This window comes from Mesitornis unicolor, unplaced genomic scaffold (assembly GCF_000695765.1).
Source record: "Mesitornis unicolor isolate BGI_N332 unplaced genomic scaffold, ASM69576v1 scaffold20491, whole genome shotgun sequence".
Taxonomy (NCBI): Eukaryota; Metazoa; Chordata; class Aves; order Mesitornithiformes; family Mesitornithidae; genus Mesitornis; species Mesitornis unicolor.
The window spans coordinates 1-12,611 of NW_010163808.1; the positions used below are offsets into that span (position 1 = coordinate 1).

Here is a 12,611-nt window from a genome sequence, read left to right on the forward strand (position 1 = left end):
GCCCCTCTCTCTCAGCTGTTTTGGTTGATGTGCTCTGCCCTTGCTGCTCAAGGACAGCTCGTTCTGGTCAGACTGAAGGTCCTTGTGTTCCAGCACGTTGTGTTTGGCAGAGGCCAGCGTTAGATGCCAGGACGGTGGTAGCAAATGTCCAGTCTCCGAGCACTTTTGCAGCTTGGCTTAGTCTTGAGCCATTGGTGATGTCCATGTTGAATAACGCTGTCAGTCTGTTCACTTGGTGATCTTTGTCATGCCCAGCCCAGATGCTGTCTAAAACCTTTCTCCTGCTTTGGAAACAAATCCCTTCTCACTTCCCAATGGATTCTGGTATCTTAAGAAGCCCAATGGCATCCTGGGCTGCATTAAGAAAAGTGTGGCATGGCCATTTGGTCAAGGGAGGTTCTCCTTCCACTCTGCTCTGCCCTGCTGAGGCCACAACTGCAATACTGTGTCCAGTTCTGGGCTCCCCAGTTCAAGAAGGACAAGGAATTACTGGTGAGAGTCCAGTGTAGAGCCACAGGGATGATGAGGGGACTGGAGCGTCTCCCATATGAGGAAGGGCTGACAGAGCTGGGTCTGTTCAGCCTGGATAAGAGGAGACTGAGGGGGGATCTCATTGATGTTTATAAATATCTAAAGGGCAGGGTCAGGAGGATGGGACCAGACACACCTGGCTGTCAGTGCCCGGGCAGCGTGTGTAGGTGATCGATTGGCGCTTGTGTGTTGAGGACCGTGTCCTACGGGATCACAGAATCACAGAATCACTTGATTGGAAAAGCCCTCTGAGATCATCACGTCCAACCGTTCCTGTCTACCCCCTAAACCATATCCCTAAGTACCTCATCTACCCGCTCTTTAAACACATCCAGGGATGGTGACTCCACCACCTCCCTGGGCAGCCTGTTCCAGCTTCTGACGACCCTCTCAGTAAAGAACTTCCTCCTTATCTCTAACCTGAACCTCCCTTGGCACAGCTTGGTGCCGTTTCCCCTTGTTCTATCAAGGGGATGGGTTGTCCCCATGGCTGGGAAAATCTTACAGGGTATATGTCAATCTCATGGTAATCCTGGTCTGAGTATTGAATTGAAGGGCTGGGGTATTGGCCAGAAGAAAGAAACACCAGGGTATGTGCGTGAAGTGTTATGGTGAAAAGTTTATGGAAGCAAATCTTCGTTCAGGTTTTATTGGTATTTGCACTTGCTGGTGAATTAATGCTCCTTTTTCTTGTGGTATCGAAGCGAGGAGGGGGGGAAGAGAAGGGAGGAAAAATAAAATCCTGAATTAACGGGTGTGTTTGAAAATGCTGTCCTTAGCATTTTGACAAGTTTGACATGTGGTTTTATGTAAGGCTGCATTTTTGGGAGGGAGGCGGGGAATTAGGACAAAGCTCCTTGAGGAGAGTTGGCTCTTTTCCTGTTCTGACAATTTGCTAAAGAGCTGCTGTTAGGAGAGGAAAAGTCCATCCAACCAGAGTCCCTGCAAACTTTCTGAGTGTGGTGGGGGTTTGGGGTTTTATTTGTTTGTTTTTTTAAAAGAAATACTCCCAGGGCTCAGATATGACCAAACCTAACCAAAAAAAAAAGAGAGGAGATTGAATTTCTGGGGCTAATTCATCACTTTTTCTTTTGAAGAAATCTTCTGATCTGTTAAGCTGAAGACTTAACCGTGGCATCTTACCATCTGTTTCTTTCTTTTTCAGGTTTGGTTAAAAACTTATGGCTATTTACTTCCATCTGACAGCCAAATGTCTGCCTTGCAGTCAGGAAAAGCTGTGCAGTCCGCAGTTGCCACTATGCAGCAGTTTTATGGGATCCCAGTAACAGGAGTTTTGGACCAGACAACTCTTGAGTAAGATTAACATAAACTAATTTTGTCTTTCTCTTTCTTCACACGTTGTCATATTATCTGGGCAATTATTCCAGCTACAAGAAGTCCTTAGAAAGGGACAGATTTGACTGACTCGGTCTTGATAATGAAAAGATGTCGCTAACAAAAAGACATGGACAACTCCACCGTTTCTTTTTGCCAGCAGTGCTGTTTGCAAGTGTGAGGTGAAGCTCTTGCTAAATATTCTTTGTACGTAGACCCCCATTGCTGGTATGCAGGCAAAGCGTGGATCCTGTGAGCTTCTGAAAGGGGAGAACATCAAAGGTTTCATTTATTTCAATGTTTATCTGGATTTAGGTGAAAATCTGGCCCCAGAAATGGCTTCTAATGAATTTCTTAATAATGGGAGTTGTGGCTTTCAGTAGATACTATTTGTTGAGATCTGTAGTTCTGACTTGAAGTGAGTTGTTGTAGTCTGATGACCATAGTCAGGACTAGGTAGCTGTTGATAGTTGCCATTTGTTGAGTTTAGATGTCCTCTGCTGTATGTTGACCGTGTGTTGTTTGTTGTTTGTGATATGTTATGATAAGTGTTATGATAGCACAGAAGCATTGGTCTGAATCACCTGGGCTGGAAGGACTTTGTTCTTTGAGGGCTGTTGCCTTTATTCTGCTCTTTGCTGTGCACTGGGAAGTGTGGTGTGGCAGTGGTGTTTGTTGCTGCTGCCTGACTGGTTCTGTTGTCTGATTGCTTGGGCGTCGTGTGTTGGCTGAATCATAGAACCATAGGATGTTCTGGGTTGGAAGGGACCTTTAAAGATCATATGGTCCAACCCCTGCAGTGAGCAGAGACATTGGTACCAGATCAGGTTGCTCAGAGCCCCATCAAGCCTGGCCTTGAATATCTCCAAGGATGAGGCCTGCACCACCTCTGGGCAACCTGTGTCACGGATCTACCACCTCATGGTGAAGAGCTTTTTCCTCATATCCAACCTAAATCTCCCCTTTTCAAGTTTAAAACCATTACCCATTGTACTATTGCTCCATGCCTCGGTGAACAGCTCTTCCCCAGCTTTCTTATAGGCACCTTTCAGGTACTAAGGTCCTCCTGGAGCCTTCTCCAGGCTGAACAACCCCAACTCTCTCAGCTGTCTTCATAGCAGAGCTGCTCCAGCCCTTGGATCGTCTTTGTGGCCTCCTCTGGCCCCGCTCCAGCACTTCAATGCCCTTTTTATGTTGGGGACTCCAAAGCTGGACGCAGTACTCCAGATGAGGTCTCACTAAAGCAGAGCAGAGGGGCAGAATCACCTGCCTCCGTGTGCTGGCCACAATTCCTGTGATGCAGCCCAGGATGTGGTTGGCATCTGTCTGCTGTTGCTCTGGACTAGGGGGGCATCTGCTGACTAAAGCAGAATGCAGATAAGGTCAAAGTTGTGCTTTATGGGGGGCAGAAGCACTTCATGGTGAGCAAAACCAGAAAGCACAAATGATCGAACTTGCTTTGACTCTCCCTGAGAGTTTTCCCTGGACTTTATTGCATTGGCAGACCCTTTTAGAGGGTACTCTGCCTGCTTGTTCATCTCTGCTGTTACGGCATTCTGCTGGCAAAAGGGACAAAGTAGCACAAAAGGGGGCACAAAGTAACCAAGTAGTGTGAAGATCAAAGGGGTTTGGTGCTCTGCCTTCCAGACTACAAGAGGAGGGAGAAACAGAAGGAACTGGTGAGGGATCATCCTGGACTGAGGGTGCCTCTCCAGTGAATGTACCATTCCTTCCTATAGCTCACAGGAAAAGCCCCTTGTTCTCCCTTGAGGGATTGAGAAAATCCTGTTGGTTTGCTTTTCAAATGAGTTGAAAACGAAATGCTTTTTAAAGGTGAGGATTTTCCATCCGAGATCTTTTTGCGGTTAATAAAACAGCTTGTGAGTGAGTGCTGAAGCAGAGGAGGGTTGAGCAGGGTTGTGTGTGTGCAGCTGGTGTGTAGAAGCTTGCATTTGGGATGCTCATGAGTTGGAAGGAGGTGGGGGAAGGGGTTATGCTACTGGGGTGCCTGTTTGGAAAGTTAGGGAGCTGCTTCCGCTGCCCTATGGGTGACAGAGGAAGGGAGCAAACTACACCTGGAAGTCCCTGCTTTAGGAGAAGTATTCTTCTGGAGGAAAGGAAGGCATTGTCTGCGTTATACTGAGTTTATATATGGGCAGGGGGTGGTTGGTGCACGGACACCCAAGGCAGATGGGTGAAAACCCATCCCTCTTCTGAAACTCGCGTCTCCAAAGGCTCAAAACCTCAGCTGCAAGCAGAGATGGGTGTGCTTTGGAGGCGTGTTTGGTTGCTCTGCCTCCATCTGTCCTGAAGCAGTAGGTCCATATGTCATATGGCAGGGTGGAGCTGGAGCACCTACCTAGAAATTACATGAAAGAAAGAAGAGATCCTAGTTGCTGTGAGTGGTGAGGCTGTATTTTGAGTTGGAGATGTCTGGCTGGGCCTTGCTGGGCTGCTGGTTCCTCAGACCTGGTGGTGGAAGCTGGGCAAAAGCAGTGCTGGCAAGGCTGGCTCTGAATTCCTCAGGCATTTGCTAAGCTGTTATTTCAGTCTGTGTTACGAGTTTTGAGATTGCAGTTATGATTTTTTCTGTCAGTGTCATGAGCTCTGTCCCCGTAAAGTGACTTTAGAATCAGTCAGGGTGCAAAGTTGTTGTTTACCGTGGTTTCTTTGTCAGGTAACAAATTCCACATATTCCATTTACACTTACTATGGAGGCCTTAAGTTTTTCATCTGCTTCCCCACACACCCCCAAATCCTGAGCTTGTTCTTTCCTCCAAGAGTGGTACCCAAGTGTGTGAGAGCAACCATGCAGGCGCTGCCGGCGGGAGTGGGAAATGGGAAGGAACGACACCACTGGTGTTGCTTACTGGTACCTGAAAGGGAGGTGGGTGCAGTCTGTTGAGTTGAGGAGCAGGTTGAGGATATGCAGTTTTCTGTAAGGGAAGAATATGTAAAACGGCCTCCTCGTACCCTGCAGTCAGCAGTGCCTCAGCAGACGTTGTGCCTGCCTGCAGCCAGGGGGTTAAGTGGTAATTTTGCTCAGCAGCTGGGCAAGGATGTAGTGCTGGGAGCGTGCCAGGCAGCAAACACCTAACACAAGTGGGTCTGTTGTGATTGTCACAATCAATCGCACGGCCCTGGAGGGAACCATGAAATAACCTTACTTGTGTTGGGAATGTCCTGTGCTTTGTCTTTGAATTGTGTAGGTCCCTTGCCTTGGGATGCACAACAACTGTTTAGAGATACCGCTCCCAGTAGCTCAGTAGTAGGCGATAGAGAACGACAGCATCCTCAATTTCGGAGAGTCTTGTGGAAGGCTTGGAGCCTGAACTGGGGCAAGCAGCTGTATCTGGACAGGAGCTGAGTGTCACTGCTTTTGGAGATGACCCGTTTTCTGCGTGCCAGGCAGCTGGAGGAATGCGATAGTTATGCGTAAACAGCGCCAGCTATAAATTTTGATGATCCAGTGTTATTGGCACACCCATTTAAAAAAAAAAAAGAGGGTAGGGGAGCAACTGTGTCTGAATCCTGCTTTAAGGATATTGTATAGTATCCTGGATTGAAAACAATACTCAGGAAATATCTAGGAAAATCCAGGCTGCAGTAGGCCTAACATCTCTGTAACAAAGTGTAGAAGCAATGCAAAGGAGCACAAATAAAGGACACTTTGACAAACACAGCGTATTGAGGTTGAATTAATACAGCTTTTCTAAAAGCAAAGCTTAGATGTACCACTTTTCTTTGAAGGTGGCAGCAGTTGTGTGGGCAAGACAGCTCCAATTTCCACAGGTTGCTTAGATTTCTGAAAGATGTATGAAAGATAAATGGAAGGTAATGTCAGTGGGGAAGATCTGTGCCAGCTTTACGTGCTCAGCTTGGGCTCTTGTTAGATACAGTGCAATGTGTGTCATTTGTTCTGGTCTTGGTGGGGGGAAGAGGACAGGTGACGGCACTGGAATTTGTAAGCACCTGTAGTTTTGTACATCTAGGAAATGGACTGAGGAAGTCCTGGGAGCAGACATCTCCTGTGAAAGGATGATCTTGTGAGGCTGTAAAGGCAAAGTGTGTGGTTTTTATTTAAAAGGTGGCCCGGAAAGAAATCTTTTAAACCATCTGCTGGTGATGGGAAGACTCTCCCTTCCTGAATATTTTCAGGCTAATATTTTTGATAGATAAGGTGTACGTTGTTCAGGCTCAAGCATGCAGGCACATATGGACTACGCGCCATTGGCTGGCTGCAGTTGATGGAGGAAGAGAATTTGGTGTCCTGCGTGAGAGATCTGCCAGGGTTGGCTGTGATGCTCTTCTCGTGTCACCAGGTAGGGGCATGTTTCTGCATCCCGTGTCCTGCAGTGTGCTCTCAAGTGTCTGCTGTGGCACGATGCCCTGTCTTTGCCATCCGAGTAGTTGGATGGAATGCAGCAAATGTCTGCAGAGTGCCAGTGGCCATGTTCCTGCTCAGACAGGGGCAGCTGGAGCAGCTTGCCAAGGAGCACGTCTGGCTGGGTTTTGAATACCTCCAGGGATGGAGGCTCTGCCAGTTCTCTGGACGACCTGTGCCAGTGTTTGACCACCCTCAAGCTGGTGCAAGGAATAAGCAAAAGATTCATTTAGGCTTTAGGGGGCCATAAATTGGAGTTGTTTTTACTGACACAGGAGCACTTTAACAAATGGAGAGTGGATGCAGGAGGTGGTAGGAGAGTTTGATCCCAGTGCACCCAAACATGCAATTTTGATCTGGGTCTCTTTTGTGGCATTATCATCTTTAAGCTCATGTCAAGCATAAGGGCTACCTGATCTGGTATCTGTGTTTCCAAAAGGAAACATGAATTCTTTTTGGTGTGCTGAGGTGATTGCCAGCAGAAGCGGAGTGTGCAGCTCTGTGCAAAGAGGGTAAACCCCAGAGAGGGAAGACTGAACCCTTCTTGGTGTCTGCGTTGGCCATCCCTCTGAGGTCTTCCAGTCACCCCCTGAGTGCTTTCGGATCTCTTTTCCAAACTCTGTGGTAGCTTTTTCTTTCCTTCCCTTCCAGGTGGATGAAGAAACCTCGATGTGGAGTTCCAGACCATCCCCACCTACGCCACAGCCGGAGGAAAAAGCGGTATGCACTAACTGGACAGAAGTGGAGACAGAAGCACATAACCTACAGGTATAGACCCCTCCCTGCCCCTTTTTATTTGGGGGAAAAAATGTTCTGGACTTGTTTTCAATGCAAGCAATTCCCCAAGTGACAGTGAGGGACTGCAGAGACTGAGAGGAGAGACTAGTTCAAAGCGTCCACCAATAATCATTCCTTTAACTCAAGTTGTAAAGGGACACCTTCTGTATGTGGACATCTGAGAGTCAGCTCCTGCTTCTAACCTTTCCTGGACCTTAGGTAAAAGAGGTAGATAGTTGTATAAGTAAAAGATATCTTAAGCATATGCACAGCCACAGGAAGCAGGTTGGCAGATGGCTTCGCTTCTGCCATTGTCAAACTGGTATTTGTTTAATTTTCTGATTTCAGTATTTGCTGTGTGCCATTCAAGTGCCAGATCTTGCTTTACCACTGAATGTATTAGTGTCTTTCATCTGCCAATCATTACATTAAATTAAGCCAGTTTCATTAAAGACCGAAAGTTGTTTCCATGGCACAGATATTTCATATTCCCCAAGCCAAGTTTAGTAGGTCTTGAGTCTATTACACGTGCACACAAAAACACCCCATGAACAACACTTTTTAAGCTAAAGTTTACAGTTATGGGAAATTTATGTGCAGTTAAACTCCCCCTCGCCCCTAAACTCCGTATCATCAGCTGTCATGGACTGGGTTGCACAAAACTGGCAGGTCTATCACTTTTATGAGCTCTTGAGTATTTTGAGTAGTCCTGAGAATAAAGCTGCATGTATGAGTTAGGTTGTAAGGTTTACTGGAAGGTTTGTTTCTCAGAAAGAATTTTGGACGTCAGGTTTTTTCATCCACTGCATTTCATTTTAGACAAAACGTGAAGTAATTTACATTTTTAAACTAAGTTACTCAGCTGTCCACACCAGGATTTGAAAGACAGTCACGTTTTTAGGAAGTGATGCAAGATCAACCAAAGTATTGGGATGATTCTTATTAATAAGCGTAGACTTCAGATCAGGGCTGTAGTTTTGTTGGTAACTTCGTTTGTAACAGCAAAACTTTGCATGCAGTGGTGTCTGCAAAAAACAAAGACCCTTTGGAAATGGAAATCTCAGGTTAGAGATAAGGAGGAAGTTCTTTACTGAGAGGGTCGTCAGAAGCTGGCACAGGCTGCCCAGGGAGGTGGTGGAGTCACCATCCCTGGATGTGTTTAAAGAGCGGGTAGACGAGGTACTTAGGGATATGGTTTAGGGGGTAGACAGGAGCGGTTGGACGTGATGATCTCAGAGGGTTTTTCCAACCGAGCGATTCTGGGATTCTGTGAAACTGTGTGGATGTGGCTCTGTATTGGAATGATATTATTATATTATTATTATTATGAGTTCTGCAAATTTAAACGACCCTTCTTTCTCCTTCACGCAGCGTACACAACTACACCCCCAAGGTTGGAGAGATCGACACGAGGAGAGCCATTCGTCAGGCGTTTGACGTCTGGCAGAGAGTGACACCACTTACCTTTGAAGAGGTCCCTTACCATGAAATTAAAAATGACAGAAAGGAGGCAGATATTATGATATTTTTTGCTTCTGGTTTCCATGGAGACAGTTCTCCGTTTGATGGAGAAGGTGGATTCCTAGCTCACGCTTACTTTCCTGGACCGGGCATAGGAGGAGACACTCACTTTGATTCAGATGAGCCGTGGACCCTGGGAAATTCCAATCATGATGGTAAGAGCGCAGGTCGTTTTCCAGAACGAGGATAAGTTTAATGTAGACACATTTATGGGCTTTCAACTAGGAAGTGTTTGGTTCCTGGAGCTTTCACCTCCCATACATGGTTCATATGTTTTCTAAATCTACCTTAAATAGGTAAATAATTTGATGAGTGAGTTTGGGACTCTGTGCACACGTGTGAATGCTGAGGAGTGAGCAGAGCTGTGTGTCTGCTGCCTTTTGATATTTTCAAGATTTGGACTGTAGTTGCTACAGAAACCACGGGAAAAGGGTGAACAAGAGTGTTGAAATGTAAACTCTGCATCTCGTGGAATATTAACAGCGGTGATTAGGGTTTGTTATAATGGTGAGCAGGAAGTTTGGAGAGTGAAGACATTTGAATGTCAAGTTGTTTTGATCCCTGTTTGTTTTCCCCCAGTCTGAACATGGTCCTAATTCCTCCCACCAGAGACTGGGGCTGGCTGATTTCTTAAGGAAGACTGGTGATTAGGACAGCTGATTTTGAGATACTAAGCAATGGGGAGTTTGTGTCTTTCTAGCTTTATCTTACTCTGTAATGGCAATGAGCATTTCTGATCTGTTTTCAAACATTTGATTGAGGATAGTGATGACTTGTAAAAAGTTTGAAGTTGGGAAAGCAGAATTTTACAGTGACCTCATAAAATATCGCTCCAATTTCCACAGCCCTAGTGATTTGGGAAGGACAACGTGTCTTTAAACCTTTAGGGATTCAAAATCACGTTTTGAATCATTTTATAAGGACTAGACATTGACTTGGAATGTAAATATGGCTTAATTTTTGTTTAAACTGTGTAACAAACATAGTGGCCGTGATGTCTAAGGACATATGCAGAGGTAGTGTCTGTCATTAGACCAAACGGTGTCGTTTGAAAAGGATAAAAGCTTTCAGACATGAGAGCCTGACCTGAAAGCTTGCTTTCGGAATGGAATGCAAGTTGAGAAAATCTCTCAGAGTTTTGAGTCAGCCTCTATCAGATCATCCTTGAAACCAAGTGGAGCTGGCAAGTTCAGTGTGGGAATGCTCGTTTGTAGGAGAGCAGAAATGATGTGATGCTTCTTGGGGGAAGAGAAGGAATGTTTCCTGGCATGTTTAAATGACTGGATGGGATGTAGGCAGAGAAAGAGAGAGGTGATGGCCTGAGGGAAGGGAGTGTGGGGGGTTATGGTGTGGCAGAGAAGCAGAGTCTTGCTATCTTGACATGTTGTGGATTTTTATACCTAGGAGGACAGTTTAAAGGTTTCCCTTGAGGATCAGGATTGGCAGTCGGGGATGGAGTGGTTACTTTTGCAGCAGTTAGGTGTGTTTGTGCTTTACTGGTGGTCTGTGAGCTCAGCCTGGTCTCAGTAGTTACTTGTGATGGGGTGTGAGGGTGGTTTATGTGCTGGATATGACTTCCCACGTAAGGCCATGCATGAGGGCTGAGTGTGGCGGCTGGGATAGGAAGTCCTTACAGGAAGCTGGAAGGGAAGGCTTTGACAAGTTGTACTTGGTTTTTCCCTTTCTCTTTTTCCACACAAAAAGCTTCCTTCTGATGACAGCTTAGCAAGGCAAGGAGGCAGCTTTAAGACTGGCAGGAAAATTTTCCACTGGGTAGGATGCTCTGACAGAGGTCATCACTCTTCTGAGGGGTTTTTTTTGTATAGTTTTGTTGTGGATTAGCCCTGCAAGTTTTTGGGATGGTGTTGAAGAACAATGCATATAATGAGTAGATGGTCTCTCTTTTTTTTTAAATAAAAGCTATATTTTATGCATACCCACGTGGCTCTTTCAAAAACATGATGTATTTCCCTGGTGTGCTGAGTGGCTGTTGGGAGTCGTGTCCTCAAAGTGCGTGTAATTGGTATTTGAGGGGCGCTCCGAGTGTGAAAATTGATTACAGAGTTGAGATTTCCATCCCGGAGGATAAATGTCATTTATGTATTCTTTTTGAAATAACCTCATAAACCTTCGTAAACTGGGAGGCATGGTTATTTGAAAATGCTTTTTAAAAAGTCACCAGCGAAGATGTTGAGAATGGTGGGGTCCTATTTGTCCAGGCCTTTTTAGGAAGGTTTTTCCTATGATGATTATAGAAATCTTAAAATAGCCACGAGGTAACAATAATATCTTTACATTAAACCACAAAATATCGCCGTGTAAAAGGTTCCTGACAAGAATGTGTATCAGTTGAAGGGAAAATTTGAACCATCTGCCTCAAAGCTCTCTTCACCTTGCAGCAACTGTGAAGGTAAATCTCTGGTCAGCCCAGCAGGATGCTCAAACTGGCTCTGTAGGTCAGAGCATCTGGCTGATCCGTTTAGTCCATGGAGTTTTGTTAGAAACCAGTGCCATCTGAAGCTTTGCTTGTGTTGGTCTGCGTTTGTCTTCCTGTGCTGTGGCACCTGCAGAGTTTTGGTTAGTCCAGGTTTGGATGCTGCTGTCACCCCACAGAAGAACTGTTCTGGAGTCTTCGCTAGCAGTGCAAATTGTGTGGATAACAGTGAAACGTTTCACATCCACCTAGAAAAAGTGAAGTTTGGTTTGAACAGATCTTTCTATGAAAACAGCTCTCTCTGATCTGCACGTGGAGAACGTGTTGCATCCTGTTGATGAAAGCTTCTGTCTTGTCAAGATACCTTGTGGCAATCCGCTAGGGTTTGTTAGCAACTCTATGACACCAGCTGGTGGGTTTCATATAGTCATTATCATTTTGCATGATGGTTATGATACTGATTTTGCCACTGGTGGACAGCACGACCGTTGCCCTGTCCCTTAACATTGTTAGTATCAACATAATAGCTATGATTCTGTTGGGTGTCTTTCTGAAATGGTGGTAGCAGGGACACATGCATCAGTACCTCAGTTACCTTCTGCTATGAAGAATGATCCTGTGTAGGCTTTCAAAGTGAATGCAAAGTTTCCTTCTCCCTGGATATCAGTTACAGTTCCACTCGTGCATACGATTCCTTTAGCTGAGCAATTTGTGACTGCTGATTTATCATCTTAATTGTGCTGCCTTCTCTGACATTCCCATAAGCAAGCTGTGGAAGATTAATTTAGATAATATTATGATGAGGATGTGCAAAACCAGGTAGGAAGTTGAACTCCTGAAGCAGTCAGTGTTAACTGGGACCATGGGATACAGAATTAATGTAGGTTTTCAGATGTGCATGGCAATGGGAGCAGCTAGAAGCATGAAGCAAAATACTGGAAATCGGAAAGATCAAGGCAGATCAGAAAGGTTATATGACGAACAGGATGCAGCTGAAAAAGAGGAGGAGTTGTGGTTTTACATTTCGAGGTAAATCGTCTACACAACCACACAGTGAGGAGCAACTGGCATGGTCACAACTGCAGGGGTTTATGTTTTTCCTGGAAGATTCTCCTCAATAGAAATGAAAGCAGCTCTTGGCCTTTAGCTTATCCCAGACTTGTAGGGCCAAGGGCTCTGGCTTAGTAAACACTGACGTATAGGAGGCAGCTGAAGCCATTTTTGGAGTTGTCTTTCAAGGTTATGCTGTGTGTAGCTGCTCGTTTGGTCACTGAGTTACACGTCGATGCAGGCAGTCTCATTATTCCAGTTGCTTGCGTTAACACAAGGGACACCAAAGGTGACTTTGCTCTACTTTCTCCAGGTCTTGGGGCTTTATTTTACTTGAAATATGCTGTAGAAACAGCCAAGCAAACTTAAACTGCCCGTCTCAAGACTCGTAGCTGCTGACATACATTGTGCACTGTGGGTGGCAAACCCTGTGCCTGAAACAGGATAAACAGACTGGGCCGTGCTGGGTTCTCTCACCCTTGGCTGCCTCACTATCTTACCTAATTTGGCTCAAGCATAGAGGTGCTGCATGAAATCCCTTATTAACTGACCAAATCAAGTATTTCCTAGCCTTTATGT

The 12,611-nt window shown here is 45.5% G+C and overlaps 1 protein-coding gene across 1 annotated transcript in view; it reads left to right on the forward strand.

The window, feature by feature from the left end:
- The first annotated feature begins 1,690 nt into the window (after positions 1-1,690).
- Positions 1,691-12,611, forward strand: part of MMP24 (matrix metallopeptidase 24 (membrane-inserted)) — a 28,329-nt gene continuing 17,408 nt past the window's right edge. Inside the window, exons 1-3 of the mRNA XM_010194094.1 lie at positions 1,691-1,845; positions 6,902-7,018; positions 8,399-8,703. Of these exons, the coding sequence (XP_010192396.1) occupies positions 1,742-1,845; positions 6,902-7,018; positions 8,399-8,703 (526 nt within the window). The 5' untranslated portion in view covers positions 1,691-1,741. The remainder of the gene's footprint in view (positions 1,846-6,901; positions 7,019-8,398; positions 8,704-12,611) is intronic.